Source organism: Leptidea sinapis, chromosome 40, assembly GCF_905404315.1.
Source record: "Leptidea sinapis chromosome 40, ilLepSina1.1, whole genome shotgun sequence".
In the NCBI taxonomy this organism is placed as follows: Eukaryota; Metazoa; Arthropoda; class Insecta; order Lepidoptera; family Pieridae; genus Leptidea; species Leptidea sinapis.
The window spans coordinates 607,929-628,215 of record NC_066304.1 but is presented as its reverse complement, the minus strand read 5'-3'; the positions used below and the strand labels follow the sequence as shown (position 1 = coordinate 628,215).

Here is a 20,287-nt window from a genome sequence, read left to right as displayed (position 1 = left end):
AAAGAGAGAGTTGGTATATTAATTTGCGTGTCAATGACAATTCATGTGGGTTTACGTAGGGTATGTTCCGATATGCACTGCGAGCACTGCACAGTGCTATCACTGTAGAAAGAATTCGTTCCGTTATGGACTGCCAGTATACTGCCGCAGTACCCAAGGGTAATATATATGACGTCATAAATCGCCGCCATATTCTACTGTGAGCACTGGCGATTTCGAGGTAAGGTACTCGCAGTACTTTGATCACGTGATCAGTCAAAACCACTGGAGTGCCTATCTTTTACGCCTACTAATATTTTTAGTTTGACAGTACTCCAACAACAGTTTTTTTTTAATTGACTAGAAAACTTTAATACACTCATTTGAATGCTGCGTTAAAAAATGCGACTGACAGTATACGGGATTGCGTTCCGTTTTAAATAGTAACCAGTATAACTGGCTATAAAGGAACGGCTTCACAGTATACTATATTGACGTCACACTGTACAGTGGTCGCAGTGCATATCCGAACATACCCTTAATCTGTGTTATTTATTAATAAAGAAGTAAAGTTATTCCAAGTTTAAAACTTTTTGTCTTTATCTTAACTTTGTCACTATAGAATTAGATGACATTTGGAAGTAATTTTAAACTTTACATCGCGTTTATTAATATTAATAAAACAGATGAACGTTTTTGGGCAAAACATCAAATGTAATAACCAAAATGATAAAACATTTTATTGTAAAAAATAATGTAAGTATGTACCTACATACAAGAAACATATAAAAATAAAAAAGATTAACCATTGTATGCTTAATAAGTAATAACAAATGCTTAATAATTTATAATCAATTCCCAACTTACGCCTTGCATATTGGATTAATGTTTCTTTGGGACCAAAATAATACGTCGGGGAAAAAGTCTATTCGCATATAGTATCTATAAGCTTCTAATAAAAGCTGGTTTTGGTGAACTTCAAAAGATTACATTTAAAAAAAAAAGAAATTAGAAAAAATTTGATTCCAATTATTTTTTATTGGAACGAAGTTCCTTACGGCAGGCTTGGAGGGGATAAGGATTTTGATGCGCGACCGAACTGAAAAAAATGTGATAGTAAAACCGTAAGAAAAAATCCGTGGAATAAAACCGTTAAATGAGACGTGCGCAGGCGCGACAGTCGCATACACAAGCGAGTAGTGTATAATACCTTTCTCTTTCTCCCTCTTTTTGTCGATTCTACATTAGCCGAAGGAACTTCGTTCCTACCTGGTGTCCCACGACACCACATCATTTTTTGTTTTTCTTTCTGACAAAATGAGTCAATCGAAGTAATTTAATTAATGTAATTTTAAAATTTACTTACAAATAGAGTCGGTTGAAAAGAAAAAAAACACACACTAGCTGAATAAAAGAGCCCTAATGAATCGTGTACTCATTTGTGATTATTTATTGAGACGTAATAAACCCAAACTGTCGGAAATACCGATAGCTGGTGATGAAAAGTGGATCACGTACAAACGTCGGTTAGGCTTCACAGACGGTGGCAAAATCGGGGTTAATTCGTAATAAGATTATGCTTATGGTGGTATTAGAAGGGAATTGTTCATTCAGCTTTTACCGCCGGGACTCACTATCTAATCGAATTGATGAGATAAAAGCAAGAAGTTGAGAGAAACTGGCCGGAAACCATGAATATAAAGGGTGTGGTCTTTCATTACGATAACGGTGGACCACACGCATCTGTAGCCACTTAATAAAAATTAAGTGTGGCTGGGAGGGGTTAATGCCTCCGCCATATAGCCCTGAACATCAAAAGAGGACTGCCAAAACCACTTGTCGAGTTTCTTTAATCAGAAGTCCCAAAAAACAATGGGATTCTGCCAAATTTATAAGATAGAAGAAGGCATCAAAAATTGCGCATAATAGTACTGTAATTAAATGTAAATAAACTTTTGTCCCAACATATTAAATACATTTTCAGTTCACTATGTAATATATCAAAATAATATTCAAACAAGGTCCCAAAAATAGATACGGCCCAAAACAGGCATAATGTATGTAATCCTAATTTCGTTAATTCGAAATTGTCAAATCAACCTTTTTTCTTTAAATTCGTTTAAATGTCGTAATTGTCATCAATTTAGAAAAAATGTTTAGTTCCACTGATGAGTAACAAAAATCGGGTAAGTAACATCGATATAGTAATCGACCCATAACTAAAAAAAGGGTCCTTATTTAACAAATGCGATCATCTATAGTTTGTATTGAATGGGGTGTACGGGGTCGATGTACATGGCTTTGCTATTTTCGTTATATTACCGTCAATAAATGCAAAATTTTTAATTATATTACCCTTGTACGTATTCTGTACACTTATATATTTTTTAATTTTTGTAAGCAGTTTATGTTTTAGTGTGGGATTATTGGGTTTCCGAAAAAGTAAATAAATACTATGCAATTTCACTCTAATTCATAAGCGGGCGCGAAAATGAAAAAGTAGTTCAGTATTGAAAAGAGACTACAAATCTCTTTAAATCAAGCTACGGAATCTAAGAATAAGAATAAGAAGAAATCTAATAATAAGAATAAGAAGAATCTCTTACCACAATTGTGATAAAATTTTAGATATGCAATAAAATATTGAGAAAGCATAAATTTTAACAATAGTTTGGAAAAATAAACTCTAGTTCACAGATATTTAGTTATTTCTGGTTCCAAATCTATTGGATCAACATTAGGACCAAATCTTTCTACAGGCACACCATTCTTATCAACAATGAACTTGGAGAAGTTCCATTTAACAAAATCTCCGAATGTCCCACTTTGAACCTGCTTTAAGTACTTCCACAGTGGATGTGCATTCTCTCCATTCACCTCGATCTTCTGGAAGACATCAAATTTGACTTCCTTTTCATTGATAAACTGGATGATATCACTTGAAGTGCCAGGTTCTTGACCGTTGAATTGGTTGCAAGGAAATGCTAATATTTTAAAGTTTCTGTCTGCATACTTTTCATGCAGTTCCTTTAGTTGTTTATAGTTCTTCAGTGTCAGGCCGCACTGGGAGGCAACATTGACAATCAAAAGGACATTGCCTCTATATTTTTCTAATTTAACATTTCTACCATACAAGTCAGTAACTGAAAATTCATAGACTGTATTCGCGGTTAATGGATTACCTTGGGATGCGTGTTGAGGTTTTCTGAAAATTAAAAGTATATATTACTTAGTTAAATTGAAAAACACTGAATCCAAAAAACAACTTCATTTAGCCATCAATGACGACATGTGTAGGCTAAAACGAAACAATGTTAATCCTGGTTTCTCGGACATGGAACAATCGTGGCATAGTTTTAAGACGACAATACTTGACACAAGTGAAAAGATCTTGACGTCGACGCCACGAACGAAGAAAAAGAACTGGATTACTGACGAAATATTGGATTTAATGGATAAAAGACGTGAAAATGAAACGAACAAAGAAAAGTATGACACAATAAAACTTTTAATACGGAATAAAATAAGACAGGCAAAAGAAACATGGTATGGTGATCTTTGTTCTGAGATAGAGAAACTGGATAAGAAGTTTGACTGTTTTAATATGCATAAGAAGATTAAAGAGCTTATATCTCCTAAACATCAAGGACGCAGACAAGTAACTCTTCTCAATAAATATGGCAATTATGCATCTTCCACCGACCACATGTTAGTAACATGGGAACAATATGTTACTGAGCTGTTTCATGACACTCGATCTGATCCTGTAGATTTCGTTTGTGATGACACGGGACCAGCCATTACGAAAAGTGAAGTCTATCATGCCATAAGAAATTCAAAAACAAGAAAAGCTTGTGGTCCCGATGACATACCAGTCGAGATTATTAAAGAAATCGAAGAGTGTAATCTAGATTATCTCGTTAACCTCTTTAATGCTATCTACGACTCGGGCACGATTCCTTCTGACTGGCTCAAATCGACATTTATCACCCTACCAAAAATCAATAATCCCAAAAAATGCAGTGATTACCGCACAATTTCACTCATGAGTCACGTTTCGAAGCTCTTTTTAAAAGTACTTCATAGCAGAATTTACTCGCAATGTGAGTCCTTACTATCATATACCCAGTTTGGTTTTAGAAGCGGTTTGGGTACAAGAGATGCACTTTTCGGCTATCAGGTGCTGGTACAAAGATGCTGGGATATGAATAGAGATCTGTTTGTCTGCTTCATTGACTATGAAAAGGCCTTTGACCGAGTTCAACATGTCAAATTGATGGAAGTGCTCCAGAAAATTGGCTTGGACTTTAAAGACTGTCGATTCATCAGAAACTTATATTGGAAACAGCGTGCAAACATTAGGGTCAACGGGAAACTTTCATTATGATGAAAGAGTCGATGTATGCATCGACATAGAAAGGGGCGTACGACAAGGCTGTATTTTGTCACCCTTAGTTTTTAATTTGTATGCTGAAGCCATATTTTCGGAAGCGCTTGATAACAGAGCACAGACGGAATATCAATTAATGGCAAAATGTTGAACAATATTAGGTACGCAGACGACACGATATTAATCGCGGACAGTCTTCAGGGCCTTCAAAGACTAGTCAACTCCGTAGCTTCTGTCAGTGCTGAGTATGGTATTAACATCAACACCAAAAAGACGAAGTACATGGTAATAAGCCGTACACCTGAGCTTACCACTTCTTTATCCCTCAATGGTCAAAGTCTTGAAAGGGTTGCCAAGTTCAGATATCTAGGCACAACGGTTGACGACTCAGGAGATCACAGCCTAGAAATACGACGCAGAATAGAGCAAGCACGCAACGCCTTTTCAAAAATGAAAAAAGTACTTTGTGACCGGAACCTAAACATCTCTCATCTCCGCATAGCGCCGTGCTATGTCTTTTCTGTACTCCTATACGGCGTAGAAGCTTGGACGCTAAAAAAACTGGAAGCGTTCGAGATGTGGGTGTACAGACGTATGCTGAGAATTTCTTGGACAGAGCGCGTACGGAATAGCATCGTGTTAGAGAGAATGGGAAAGGCTACAGAGATACTTATCGTTTTACAGATTACGTCTATTAAGGAACGAAAGTTAGAATATTTTGGACATGTGATGCGTAATGCCAAGAAATATGAACTCCTTCAACTAATCATGCAAGGGAAAGTGGCAGGCAGGAGGAAGCCTGGCCGCAGAAGGATATCGTGGCTTAAAAATTTGCGCCAATGGTTTGGGAAGAGCACAAGATCTTTATTTAGAGCAGCTGTGTCGAAAGTTGAAATTGCCCTAATGATTGCCAACCTTCGCAAGGAGACGGCACGTTAAGAAGAAGAAGATTACTTAGTAGATTTGCAATGTTCATTCCCGATTATATTTTGACGGACCGCAGAATAAATGAACAATTCTAATTTTAACATTATTTAAATCAAGAATGTTCCAGCTGCAATTTGAAAAAAGTTTCACTCTGAAATCTGGTATTTTAATCCAAAATAGCCAGTACCCCAAACTAGCAATTTCGTTGCATTAATTCTATTACCTTTACTCATTTACAATGTATGTGGATTAGTTGCACTCATCACTACTTTGATTTATTTTCGTTTTTTTATTTACACAAATAAGGCGAAACGTTTGGAGTATTTTTGTTGCATCATTTCGAACACAGTGGATTAATATAGTGTAAAATGCTTAAGCCCTTCTACTTGAAGAGTTTCTTTTCACTTTTTCCTATTAAAGCTCAACTTTTCCAAAGTGGCAGTAAATTTGCGTTCAAATGGGGAGAAAAATCACACACACACTCAAGCCTTGTTCCCGTCGGGGTACAGAGACAATAGAATGCTACTGCTTCTATCCACAGTACACACCTCACGCGCTTCCTCGTCATTCATTACTCTTTTCATACATGCTCACCGGTTGCGGGTGCTTCGGACCTTTCCTTTTCTCAAAACATCCCCAATTTGCTCGACGAATGTTCTACGAGATCTCCTGCGACCGACCAGCCAACACACACTTGCCTTATATATTTGATTCGTCATACTTTCTTCACTCATTCGCTCCACGTGTCCAAACCATTAGGAGATTTTTTTTAATTATTAAAAACTTTAATTATTGTAACATGATCATAGATACTTACTTTTCCCCCCAAAACTCTCTGAAAGTAGTGATAGCTTGCAGAATGTCTTTCGCTAATACCGCCGGTGATTCGAGCGCGGCAAAATGGCCGCCGCCGTCTACAACCGTCGTGTGCAGATAGTTGTGATACTTCAACTTCAAAATTCCGTCCGGTTCAGTCATTAATTCGTATTTAAATTTAATGCCACACGTTGGCACTTTGGTTGGTATTCTGGAACGTTTGTAAATTTAATATAAATGTTGCACCAAAGTCATAATATATTCATTTTTACTATCGGTCGCGCCACGTAATAGCACAACAGATGTAAATGCGCAATATCGATTAATTGACGACATTCGAGTTGAAATAAGGGGATGGAGAGTTGCGCCGCATGTAAATGGAACCACGCACGTGGTCTATTGCTTCTTAGTACATACAGTCTCGTAATTTTTTCTTAAAGCCAGGCAACGCTTCTGTGATTCCTCTGGTGTTGAAAGAGAATATAGGCGGCGGTGATCACTTAACACCAAGTAACCCGTGCGCTCGTTTATCCTCCTTTCCCATAAAAAAAAAAGAATAACACGGTTGACTTGGTCACTTTTTGGGTATGGGACCATTAAAACTAACTTACCTACTAACAATGGCTCCGTATTTACTATTAACGTGCTCCTTGTACAGTCTCATGGATGTGGTGATACAGTTACTGCTCCAGTAAACCATGATGTTATCTAAGAGATGCACCAGCATGTACTTGGAGAGCAGGTTTCCGTCGGTGGCATTCCTGTTGTTTGGATTCGTCCATGTTGAAAACTTCTCCAGGATATACGCCGCAAGCCCGGCCGGGGAATCCGTCAGTGCGATGCCTAAGTTTTATAAGAAAAAAAAAAAGTAAAACGCCATTTATCAAATTCAAATAGTTCTATTCAAAATAGGATACAAAAACCATTCACAATGGACTGCCTCAGACCTGGAAGAACGGGCGCAAGAAACTCAGCGGGCTTTTTTTTATATAAATGACGATAGCTGTATAGGTATAGCCCGAATGGTTAGTGACTCTGACTACTAAGCTAGAGGTCCCGGGTTCGAATCCCGGTAGGTGCAATCATTTATATGAATGTTTGTTTTCATGTCATTGAGTCATGGATGTTTATTTGTATTTATATATGTTTAAGTAAGTATATTGTATTAAATATATCGTCTTGTACCTTTTTCCCCTACATGCTATGCCTAGTTTGGGGCATGATAATTTGTATAAAAGTGTGTCAATAAAAAAAAAAGTGATATCGGACGGTCTTCGCTTAATTCCCAGTCTGTGGTGTCATTAAGAAAATCGTTTATGCTACATAGTAAAGGGTAACCTTTTCAAAATAGATACATTTAGAAATATATTTTATGATGTAAATTAATTACACTACCTTCCATCGCTTCGCAGTATTTTCACGATAAAGGTAAGGTAAGGGAGAAGAAGGTTTGCATAACCGCGATACATTCGGTAAAACCATCATTAAAAAAAACAATACTAATATTATAATCGCGAAAGTTTGTAAGAATGTATGTGTGTATGTTTGTTACTCTTTCGCGCAAAACCACCTGAATGGATTTTAATGAAACTTTATAATAATATAGCTTACACATCAGAATAACTAATAGGCTATTTATAAGATACGAAGACAGACGCTGTAATGTCAATAGAAGAAAAAATTTATGTAGATAAGTATTCGGGAATAATGTAGTCTACAGCCATCGGAAATGTGTAATCAAAGTTAATGAGTTAAAAATTAAACAAAAACGTATTTCTGAATGATTTTTTAATATGAAGTAGGTAACAAATGATAAGGAATAATATCGTATTTGTTTCGTTTTTATTGGTATTTGTTATAAGTATTGGAATAGTTATAGTGTAAAAGATAGACATGCTATCGCGGATTATTCTGTGGACCTACATAAGATACACAATTCCACCAAAAATTATTCTGTTATATCTCAAAGGGTATGAGACAGCGATATCGTTGAAAGCTCCCAGACGCCTTATTCTTCTGGCACTGGAAACAGCATAAAAATCGGTGCAGTAGTTTTTGAGTTTATCGCGAACTGACAGACAACGCCGCGGAGGACTTTGTTTTATAATATCATGTAGCGACAAGTTGGGTTTACTTTTGTTTTGCTATACTATCGTAGTGCAGTGACGTTTATGTAAATTACTTCTTGGTCATTTCTCTTAAGCTTCAACCTATATTGAATGCTCATATTGATTTTTTTTTCTAATCAATGTGGAATTAACAGATTTGCGCTACTATAAACCAGATCCAAAAGCATCATTGAGAGCAAATTTTAAAGAAAAATCATCTTAACTGTTGTCTCCCAACATATTCTTGATAATCTTATTTAAAGCATATACGTCGACCCACAAAAGACTTACTAACTCGACTTAGCCGAGTAGTAGGCACTGTAAGTTTTATTTTGTTCATGGTGTTAAAATTATGGTTGTGATGCCTATGTAGTACTATATACTTGGCTAAGTCGAGTTAGCAAGTATTTTGTGGGGCAGTGTATCCCAGAAAATGTACAAAATTCAAAAGAATTGTTAAAAAACATTTGTGTGGTAAAGGTTACTGTAACTAAAATTACTTTCTTAATGATACCACAGATTGGGAATGAAGCGACCGTGCACAGGCTAATAAATAATAAATATTGCACGATTGTACATTGTAACCATAATTTTGTTGCGCCCGTTCTTTTTAGGACTGAGACATACTTTTTGGAATGGATGGTAGTTAGATATAATATCCTATTTTGAATAAAAATATTTCACCAGTGGAAGGCTCCTTGGCACAGGATGCCGGATAGATTATGGGTACCACAACGGCGCCTATTTCTGCCTTGAAGCAGCAATGCGTAAATATTACTGTGTTTCGGTCTGAAAGGCGCCGTAGCTAGTGAACATCTTATATCTCAAGGTGATCAAGCGCAGTTATAGTGCCGCTCATAACTTTTGGGGTTTTTCAACAATCCTGAGCGGCGCTGCATTGTAATGGACATGTCATATTAATTACTATCAGCTGAACATGCTGCTGGTCTCGTCCTTTATTTTCATAAAAAAAAATTAAACTTCGTGTTCATTATCAGTACTTACCAACGGTGTCAGGTTTAGTGGATTGCAGGTGGTAGTATCCTGACTCTTCCATTAAAAATGAGAAATATTTGCCTAAAGGATACACACGGTCATATATTTCATTCTCCACCAATAAACTGGGAACGAAATTCCCTGAAAGCATAACGATAATTAGTATACTGAGCAAGGAACAAAGTCTGGGAAAATAGGAGATTCTTTCACTGTTTACGCATGAGAGTTGAACAAAGCATACAAGATTTTATGACGATACGTCACTCGAACGGCTTGCTCAGTTGGCAGAGCACTCGCACGAAACGCGAGAGGTCGTGGGTTCGAGTCCCGCATCGTTCACAAAATTTTATTTCTGTGTTTGCGTATTGATATTGTGTATTCATGCCCTATATGTCTAGCTTGGATATGTTACAGTTAGACTATTGAAGCATTTGTTACCCGTTTCGGAGTGATCGATAGTGAAATCGTTTTCTTTTCACAATTACATTATTTACTCTTTTTTGGCTTTTTAATAGAGTGGAATGAACTGTTTATGAATTATACGAATACGTACCTATTGATGCGCTTGATCTTGCAATAACTATATATTAATCGCGTGAAGTAAGTCGCTAATACCACGCATTTTTCCATGCTCAATGCATTACTACCAATATAAACTGCGATTAGTTTAACAATAGGTGGAGTAACATATCGTATTTTTTGGGCTTCAGCGAGAAGAATTTACTATGGTAGATTAATTTTATATATCTTTATTTATTACAAGTTAATTTAACCCTTCGCAAAAAGCTCTAAGATTTAATTCCGTTGATTTCCGAGAATTTAACAATTTTTTTTAGTAAAGTAAACATATTTCAAATTAATTAAAGTGTTTATTAAATTTGAATGGACAAAAACAAAACAAATACTATTATAATTAGGCTAATGTCTTGGAATTATAGTCTGGATGTGTTATTAAAAATAGCAAGTTACTAAATATTGGGGTTTACCCAAAAAGACCCCTTCGAAAAAAAAATCTAAAATTCTATGCACTTCACTATCACGTTGGCGGCCGATAAAGACTGAAGTCCCTTTTCCGTTAACTTTTGTATGCGGACATCCAATTGTCTTTGTTATAATTTATACAGAATTTCACAGACTTTTATTATATTATAAGTTCAAAGGAAAATAGCAATTCCTATTAACAAAATAAGGTGTGAAATCGAATGAGGTCGCGTGGATTTCGTCGTTGGTCCATATGTACAACTAGCCGACCCGGCAAACGTTGCTTTTCCATATAAATTATTTTTAGAGTTAGACCGTTTCTTGCTACCTGCCAATAAAAGTCCCGTCAAAATCGGTCCAGACGTTTCAGAGATTAGCCGGAACAAACAGACAAAAATTGTAAAAAATGTTATTTTGGTGTATGTATTCATATACATGTTAAAACGGTTATTTACATATTACAAACAGACACTAAAATTTTATTTATATGTATAGATAGATGGGAGACTCGTTGCGTTACATTAGTACTTAATGGACTAGTGGAGGGCGAAAAGATAAGGCCTTAATCCACGAAGCAAATTATACATACCCAGAATAGTATAAAATAGTGTCAATGGTGTGAAACTCAATACAGGCATATTGGAGTGGAAGCCCAGAACATTTTCAGGAAATACTGTTGCCATTGCAGACCCAACTATGTGTCCAATATCACCACCCTGAATGTAGTACTTGCTGTGACCCAGACGGTTCATTAGTTTGTGCATTACCACCCCTATTTCAAGCGGGCCCATACCAGAACGAACAGCAGCCTAAAATAAAAGAACTGTAAATACTTTTTATTTGTAGTAAGAAATAATACTTGGTGTAACATCAGAAGGCATTATTCGTAATCTTTATTCTTTTAATGACAAATTTGATAGGAAGTTGTGTCAAAAATCTTAAAAACTTGCGATATAATTTAACTACTCTTAAACTTGCTATACAATTCATCTACATAAATCGATACCAACACGATAAAATTGGTTGTAATATAAAAAAAAGACTTTATTTAATGCGATCACAGAATGAAGAAAACACACCTTTGAAAGACTGAGAAGATTAATTTTAAATTATACTCAATTCACAGCTGCCGCGGATTCATAATACATGATTAATTAGTTTACGTACACTACGACTACTCCATGTTTGAGAGGACTGCTTTAGTCCGATCAAATAAATAAAACTAAAACATTTACAATGATGTAGTGAGCGATTAAAACCGACTCCATATCTATCTCGAAGATCCCACGAGGCCTCAGGTCAGTACCTAAATCGCAGATTTGACAAATTCAAATATTTTTATTCAAAAATAGTATGTGACATCACCACTTATTGAAAGGCAAAAACTACCACCCATTCCAAAAAGAATGCCTCAGATCTGAGAAGAATGGGGGCAACAAACTCACCGGGCTTTTTTTTTTGATAAAAAAATATGTTTACAAAGTAATATTGTACAATTAAACTTATTATTTAATAGCCTGAGGGCGGTCGCTCCATTCCCAATCTGTGGAATCATTAAGAAAGTCATTTATGTTATAGTAACCTTTACCACATAAACGTTTTTTTAAAAATTCTTTTGAATATCGTAATACTTTTGTTTTGAACATTTTCTGGGATCTTGTTGTAAAAGCATAGGTACATCGCCCCACAAAAGACTTACTAACTCGACTTAGCCGAGTAGTAGGCATAACAAGTTTATGTTGTGACACACGCTTGATGTAATTTAATTTTTAAGGAGTTGACCTTTGAAGTGTATGTTCTAAGCTTTGATGTCTCCTAAGTCGTATCAATTTAGGAATAGTGTCCGGCAGATGATTCCACCAACTACCAAGTGGCTGTGTGAGGCACGAAGTTTGAAGAATTGAATTCTCATCGATTATACACTTGATCATAAACGAGCCGTTACTGAGTTACATTATCTTCTTCTTTGCGTGCCTCTTCGACTAGCGAAGGTTGGCAGTCAGCTTTGTAATTTTAAATTTTTGTTCTTCGCGATGCGAAATAGCTATGCCGCACTCGCGATTCCTGTCCACTCTCGGATGTTACGCAGCCAAGACTTTTTTCTACGACCGACGCCTGTTCTTCCGCCAACTTTTCCAATCATGATGAGTTGTAGGAATTCGTACCTCTCGTGCCTAAACACGTGCCCCAAATATACGACTTTCCTCATATTGATGGTTTGCATGATTTCGCGTTTTTGATTGAGTTACATTATTCTGAGTTATATTGTCATAAAAACGGCTGATTCGGAGTCTTTCCACGAACCATCCTTGTCTACAGACAAGACTACAACAAGACAAGGGAATCCATAAGTTGTGTATAATTTCTTCAAATAAAAATGTTTTGAAGCACTTAAACTTTGTTTACATTCTTTTTCTCTTCTCGTTGGCCTTACTATACATAATTCGATCGCCACCGTCGACCTAGATACTTCAATCTTTCACGTGTCTTAGGCAATTTACTATAATGGGGATTGAGCAGGCTATCAACTGTAAATAAAACCTGTAGGTCACAACTGGAGAGTTGAACAAACATACAAAGATTTATGAACGATGCAGTTATCTGTTAGTGGAAGCACGCGTTAAGAGCGCTGGAGGCAGTAGCACCAGAGAAGCGGATCCGTAACCCGCATCATATTTTATGTTAGGGTGTGTGAATTCAAAAATATATTTTAAAGTATTTTTTACGTTTCCGTAACATTGATACCATTAACCGAAGAACCAACTATGTATATTGTTCAGTTAACAGTTTTAGTCTGAGTTTTCACCGGCCTACACATACTACAGCTGCAACCCAGTATACCTTAACTAACGTGTTTCAGTTTTAAAGGTGACACAGAGTTTATTTATGAGTAACGACAAGCGCAGGGTGGTGTGATCGGTAACTCGTTTTGTCACTTAATAAAAAAAAAATACCTGTGAATAACCATATCCAGGCAGGCTCGGTATAATAAGTTCTAGGGCGAAAGACTGATCCGGTTTAGGGGATAGCTCTTCAATCAGCTCATAGAACTCTCTGAAAGATCCTGGCCACCCGTGAAGAAGAAGCAGGGGTACTACCTGAAATAATAATATAATACTTAATAATGACCACCATTGGGAGGCTAGTAGAATTACTGGGCTAATCAGACGTAACATGTTGTCTGAAAGTGACGAGTGTGACCACAGACATAGATCCAAGTAGATAACGCAAACCCCTCCGTCTGTATGAAAACCAAGCATGCCCTTTTTTGTACCTACTGTGACGTCGTTAAGATGCCAAAGCCTAACGTTTAGCCGCTCGCATCATTATTAGTTGACGTTTTCAGTACATCAATAGTCGGTATTGCTTATTACTAAAGTCGGCAATGTATTATAAATAAAATAAAAGCGTCAAAGGAAGAGCATTGTTCCTCCATTTGACACGCGAAGTACCTACATACACTCGTGGCATCTATTTGGATCCATGTCTGTGAGTGTGACAGACTAGACACATGGGCATGGTAAAATACTCTTCATTCGAGTATATAAACACACAAAAACTAACACTATAAGTTATAATTTACCAAATATCATGCAATTGACGCGAGCGCAAAATTTGGAAATTCCAGCGTAATTTGTAATTTTATAAAGTAATAATTCTAATTTACGCGATGGCGGCATCGATCAATGGACAGCGGCGGACAAAGGCGTGAGAAGCCCCGCCTTATTCTTTTGAGCGGCCGCACAGCTGACGCTAGCTTTACGCCATTGGACCGAGTTCAGGACGATGACCTTAGTTTACTAGTAGAATAAATAAGTCAGGGGTTTTGGTTTTGGTATTTTTTAATTTTTAGTGGTGTCGCCGCATTCTACTTCATATCCATATCATACATGGTTTTTTTAACACTAAACTTGAATAATAAATTGAACATTACAATTTATTAGGGATAGTAACAAATACTTACATCTACATCACCAGTGACCTCAGGCTTAACATGGACAAAATGTATGTCCAAACCCTGTATTTTGGTTTTATAATGATTATATTTATTAAGAAACTTCTCCCGCTCAGCAAAGTTGTACTTGTTTTGCCAATAATCAAGTACTTGAGTGAGAAAATTAGAATTAAATCCATAGTTGAAACCGGCATCTTCTATCGGTGGCACAAACTGACGTCGGTGAAGCAGAAGGTTTCGAAGCTCTCTGATCATCTGAAATGATATGAAGAAATTTTTAGAACTTTCTAGTGGTAGAATTGTAAGGTATGGTTACAGAAGACATGGTATCTATTCTCGAGGTGACGGTTGAAGTTTTATTGATTTCTGCTAACACATAATTCCCTATTGAAGTGTTAAATGCGAAATCATGTGATAGTACAATTTAGTTCATATGAATCACAGGATCACACAGTCACAATAGTGACCGTATCAATTATGGTAGTGTGGTTGTGTTAAGTTTTAACTTGTTAGTTTTATTCTTTTTGTCACCATAAGCATGTAGTATCAGCATTTAAATATGATGATAATTAATAAACATACTTAAAGATGAAGTGATGAAAGTAATGTTGAAAATTCCCATTGGTTAAATTTTATAAAATTTATTTGTATATAATTTTGATTATTTGTGTGTCATATGATAATAATCCTTTCATCATCACAGTAAATTTATTAATAAATTAATACTTTGATAAAATAAATTATGATGAGAAAAATACTCCCTAAAATAATTCTTCAAAACTCAAAAATATTGTTCTGAAGTTTTCACTTCAGATACACAGTCCTACAACAGCTGACAGTTTTTTATATGAAATAGAAAAAAGAAAGCTGCTCTTGGTAACTTCAACCAGCTGTCCATGCCGCCATTGCACATGAGGAATGACACCCTGGCCCATATGTCAAAAAAGAAAGCCGAATTCCTGTGCACTCTTTTTGCCTCCAACTCGACTCTTGAGGACAACGGAAAAACACCGCCGACCATCCCGCGGTGTCAGAGCTCCATGCCTGAAGTACAGTTCAGACAAAAAACTGTTCGGCGAGCTCTGTTTTCGTTGGACGTCAGGAAGTCGAGCGGGCCGGATGGCATTTCTCCAATTGTGCTTAGAACGTGTGCCCCTAAGTTGACGCGGGTGCTAACGCGTTTATTCCGGCACTCTTATTCAAAAGGCGTAGTCCCTGACTCATGGAAGTCAGCCCTTGTCCATCCAATCCAATAAAAAGGAGCCAGTTCGGATCCGTCAAACTACAGGCCTATAGCAATTACCTCCCTGCTTTCCAAAATCAAGGAGAGCATAATTAACCGCCAGCTCTCGGTATACCTTGAGGGTCACCAGTTTTTATTTTTGTTGTTATAACGACAATAGGACCTAATAATACTCTATGAAAGATAACATGTTCACTGGTAAATGGACAGACGGTTCCCGATAGTTACCCTTAGCCGTCAGCTCTTGGTATATCTAGAGGGTCACCAGTTGATCAACGACCGGCAGTACGGCTTTCGCCATGGTCGGTCGACTGGCGATCTTCTGGTATACCTAACACATAGATGGGCGGCGGCCATTAAAAGCAAGGGGGAAGGCTTGGCAGTTAGCCTGGATATAGCGAAGGCCTTTGATCGTGTATGGCACAAGGCGCTCCTCTCAAAACTTCCATCGTTTGGGCTTCCCGAGAGCTTATGCAAGTGGACCTCCAGCTTCCTCACTGGGCGCAGCATACAGGTCGTTGTCGACGGTTATTGCTCGATTCCAAAGCCCGTGAACGCTGGAGTGCCCCAAGGCTGTGTCCTATCTCCCACGCTGTTTCTTCTGCATATCAATGATATGTTGGACACCTCCAACATGCATTGCTATGCAGACGACAGCACTGGTGATGCCGTATACACGGGCCATGCAGGTCTCTCTCGGGAAATCGTCAACCAGTGCCGGGAGAAACTTGTCTTCTATCAAGTCCTCTCTCGAGAAGGTCGCGGAATGGGGTAAATTGAACCTTGTCCAATTTAACCCCCAGAAGACTCAAGTTTGCGCGTTTACCACAAAAAAATCCCATTTGCCGTATCACCGCTCTTCGACAACACTTCCCTTAAAGCCTCGTATCGGAATACTGGGTCTCGAAATCTCGAGCGATTGCCAATTCCGTGGCCATGTGGAGGGCAAAGCCAAATTGGCTTCGAAAAAGCTGGGGGTCATTAATAGAGTATTGCTGTCATCTCTGGTCTGGCGCACCCCAGTATCTGCTCGATCCATTTGACCGCGTGCAACGCAGAGCAGCTCGAATTGTCGGCGACCCAGTGCTCTGTGAACGGCTGGATCACTTGGCGTAGCGTAGAGACGTCGCTTCATTGTGTGTTTTCTACCGCATTTATCACGTATTATGTTCCGAAGAGCTGTTTAACCTGATTCCTGCCACCGAATTCCACCTTCGCACGACACGCCACAAATTAGGATATCATCCCCACCATCTGGATGTGTGGCGGTCCTCCACAGTGCGCTTTTCAAGGAGCTTTCTTCCTCGTGCTACTAAGCCGTGGAATGAGCTTCCTAGTGTGGTGTTTCCGGGACGATACGACATGGGTACCTTCAAAAACAGCGCGTACACCTTCCTTAAAGGCCGGCAACGCTCTTGTGATTCCTCTGGTGTTGCAAGAGAATGTGGGCGGCGGTGAACACCTAACACCAGGTGACCCGTACACTCGATTGTCCTCCTATTCCATAAAAAAGAACAGAAGGACAAATGAGGTTATGGGTCATCTGATGGTAAGTGATCACCGTCTCTGTGCATCAAAGGTTTGCATGGTTTTTGGAGTTACTCTGGATGTCATACCAACATGGAAATAGCACAAAATTAAGCTCATTCTACAGCTTCATTGTATATCTTTCAAACTGCCCTATAGAGACACTCCAAATGAACCATCCAAATGCTGAGGATTATATTTAACTGTGTGGCATTTAGTGTGACACTGGAATTCTTTAGCAGGAGCCAGGTCAGACAGCAACATAGTACTCCCCATGATAAATGTGGCATAAGATACAAAATGAAGTGACATCTCCACAAAATCCTCAGTATATGTATATGTTTTTTTAAAACAATAAGGAAGGAGATGAGCAGGATATTCAGCTGATGGTAATTGAAACATCCTACTTATTACAATGCAGTGCTGCTCAGGATTCTTCAAAAATCCAAAAATTCTGAGTGGCACTACAATTCAGCTCGTCTCCTTGAGACATAAGATCTTAAATCTTGTTTGCCATGTATATTAACTCTATAGATTGTTCATTATGTGGTTTATCATATGAAAAAATAAGCAACTCCATTATTAACACACTTACCTCAACTGAAAACTCCACATAAAAGGGTTTTATAGATAGGTCAGGTTTACTGTCTAAAGGATAATGTCCCCAATAAGCATCCATGTCTATCTTGGGCATCTCAGGAGCAGTATGTAGGACATTATAGACATAGTATGATAGAGCAACTGAACATAATATCAAAATGATTGATATTTTTTTCTGAAACAAAATTTAATGTCAATAATAAATTTTTCATAATATCATTTTGGAGCAACCCTTAAGTAATCTAGTAAACACATGCTAGCATAGGCACTGGCATCAACTTGTCCCACACAACACCAAAGCTGTTCAGAACTTGTAGGTGAGTAACACCCTCGTAAAGATGACCAAAATTTTTGTTTATTAAATATATAATTTGTTTGTATTAAAATATTTATGATTACAGTTAAGTAGTTCTACCCATATGTCACCAATATAGCACCACCTGTATAATTATTACAACAACTACTCTTTTCGCGCTTTGGGGGTTGAAGGGGGCTATATATGCCCCTTCTCCCTCCTCCACTCTTAAATAAGGATGCGAATTTCTACTACAGACCCGACTGCAAATAAATGGAAAATAATAGGCTTCATCTTATTTTCTTATATCTCACAGTCTTGATAGCAAGTACATGTGCATTATGCATGTCTTCTGGAGGACTACATTCACTCTTTCACACAAGCCATATTATTTTTGATACTCTAGACCGGACCCCTTTACATAGATCCCCGATCTGATCGTGGAAATGTATCTTTATCCGATGTTTACAAATATCTTATCATTTATGGTAATAATTGTTGGAAAGTAGCTATTATGATGAGGCCAAAGGTAAATAATAAACTTAAAATTAGTTATACCTTATATTAATTTTGAAGTTAAAATTACGATTTCAATTAATATTCATTAAATATTATGTAATAAAACCTTACCCCTGTATTTGATTTTTCTTTTACTTTTTCCATATTACTTATAGTTACCAAATTTCTTTCTTAGCAGGTGTGTAAGATTTTATAACTCTATGTTACTTGCACTTTATAATTTGCATGTTCATTGGTATTCGAAATTTAAATCCCAATCAATAGGAATTTAAGATTCACCGGCCGGTTTGTACTTTGTTTTGTCATTCTCACGTTGTTGATTTATCAGCAAACAGCTGACACTGACCACAGAGTACTTTTAGTCTTTAGATTATTTGGGATAAAACTGATGACTGGGCAGCATGGTCTGTGACCTTAGCCTGTTCGTTGTGGAACGAATAAAAATAAAAAAAGATTCTTTGGGATATATTTTTTTTTTTTATATTAATTCGTTCTTTCGAACAGGCTATAGCCAGGGGCCTTACTGCCTTGTCGTTAGTATTTTCATTTCTTTGGTATTTATTATTTTCACTATTTTGTTTTACAAAAAGTCCAATCCAGTTTTCTCATTTCATCTTACATTATTTCCATTTTCCTTTTCCAATTATGTATATTCGATAGCGAATATTTATAGTAGTTTCTTTCATCAAATCCAATCCAGTCTTAAAGTCATCAGTTATTTTACCATTTCCGTTAATGTATAATTCTCTAAAGAATATTTTCCATATTTTCCTTTTAGTAAGTCCAAATCCAGTAATATAGTCTCTAATAATTTTCCCCTTTTCTTAAAGTCAAATCCAGTGTAATTTGCATAACTTTTTAGAATAATACCTACCTATTTACATTATCTGTTCAGTTCGCGAATTGCGCTATGCTATTACTAGTTGTATATGTACAAGTTATAACGTATTTACATAATTATAAACAAATTTACAACGTATGTATCTACAAATTACAATGTATTTACAGTACTACATACAAATTTATACAAGGACATATAAGTTGATGTGTCCTTTAATAGATCTATTACTGAGAGCGGGATTATATTGGGTGCACCATATATTTCCAGTAGCTCATCCATCAGCACAAGGCGCTGTATGCCAAAGGACGAACAATCAAAAAAGATGTGATCCAGAGACTGATCTTGTTGCTTATTACAATGGTCACAAAAAGGAGAGGAGACAATTTTTTTGCGATGAAGATGTAAATTCAATCAATAGTGACCAATACGCATTCGTGTTATTGTAGTATAGAACTTTCTGTGAGCGTTATTTTTAAACTTACAAAACCAGGGTGTGCTATTAACGGGATTATCTAACAAAGTATACGAATGAGCCTTATTTTCAACTTCTGTACAATTGTACCAATATCTTCCCCAAAGAAGAGTCATACGCTGTTTTAGATTACTTATTATATCTGTATATGGTATGTTAATGTCTAGATCTTTGCAATCAGGATATAGGGATAGATCGGATATATTAATGATAGTTCTAGCTAGAAAATCAGCGCTTTCGTTTCCTGCTACTCCTATATGGGACGGGACCCAAACGAAATCCACTTTAATATCGATTAAACATAGTTCGAACCACAATTCCTTTATAGCAAAAATGATGTAATTGATGTTAGCACTCATTTTGTTATTTGACAAACTTTTTAACACACTCATACTATCACTAACTATTACCCACTTCTTATTAAGTTGATTTTGTTTCTTAATATGCTTTAAAGCAAAAAGAATAGCGACGGCTTCAGCAGTAAAAATACTGGCATATCTATTAATCTTAAAGCCAATACCCTTCCTAATTTCAGGAAGGTAGATTGCAAAAGAAACATTATTATTGTTTTTTGCGCCATCCGTATAAACAAATTTACAATTAGACCATTCTGACAATAATACATGAACCTCCTCTTT

General features: G+C 36.9%; 2 protein-coding genes across 2 annotated transcripts in view; one reads left to right on the top strand and one right to left on the bottom strand.

Moving 5' to 3' along the window:
* The window catches only part of LOC126976306 (tRNA (adenine(37)-N6)-methyltransferase), a 62,576-nt gene extending 55,595 nt beyond the window's left edge, over nucleotides 1-6,981 (top strand). Inside the window, exon 7 of the mRNA XM_050824585.1 lies at nucleotides 6,970-6,981. The gene's annotated coding sequence lies outside the window, so the exon portion shown is untranslated. The remainder of the gene's footprint in view (nucleotides 1-6,969) is intronic.
* On the bottom strand, nucleotides 695-18,673 carry LOC126976304 (juvenile hormone epoxide hydrolase-like). The gene is made up of 9 exons (XM_050824582.1): nucleotides 18,448-18,673; nucleotides 17,518-17,697; nucleotides 14,162-14,407; nucleotides 13,152-13,295; nucleotides 10,787-11,006; nucleotides 9,226-9,357; nucleotides 6,724-6,955; nucleotides 6,114-6,323; nucleotides 695-3,184 (listed from the first exon to the last, which is right to left on the bottom strand). Exons 1-9 carry the CDS (start codon nucleotides 18,478-18,480, stop codon nucleotides 2,671-2,673), a joined length of 1,911 nt encoding a protein of 636 aa, XP_050680539.1. The 5' UTR covers nucleotides 18,481-18,673; the 3' UTR covers nucleotides 695-2,670.
* Nucleotides 18,674-20,287: the final 1,614 nt, after the last annotated feature.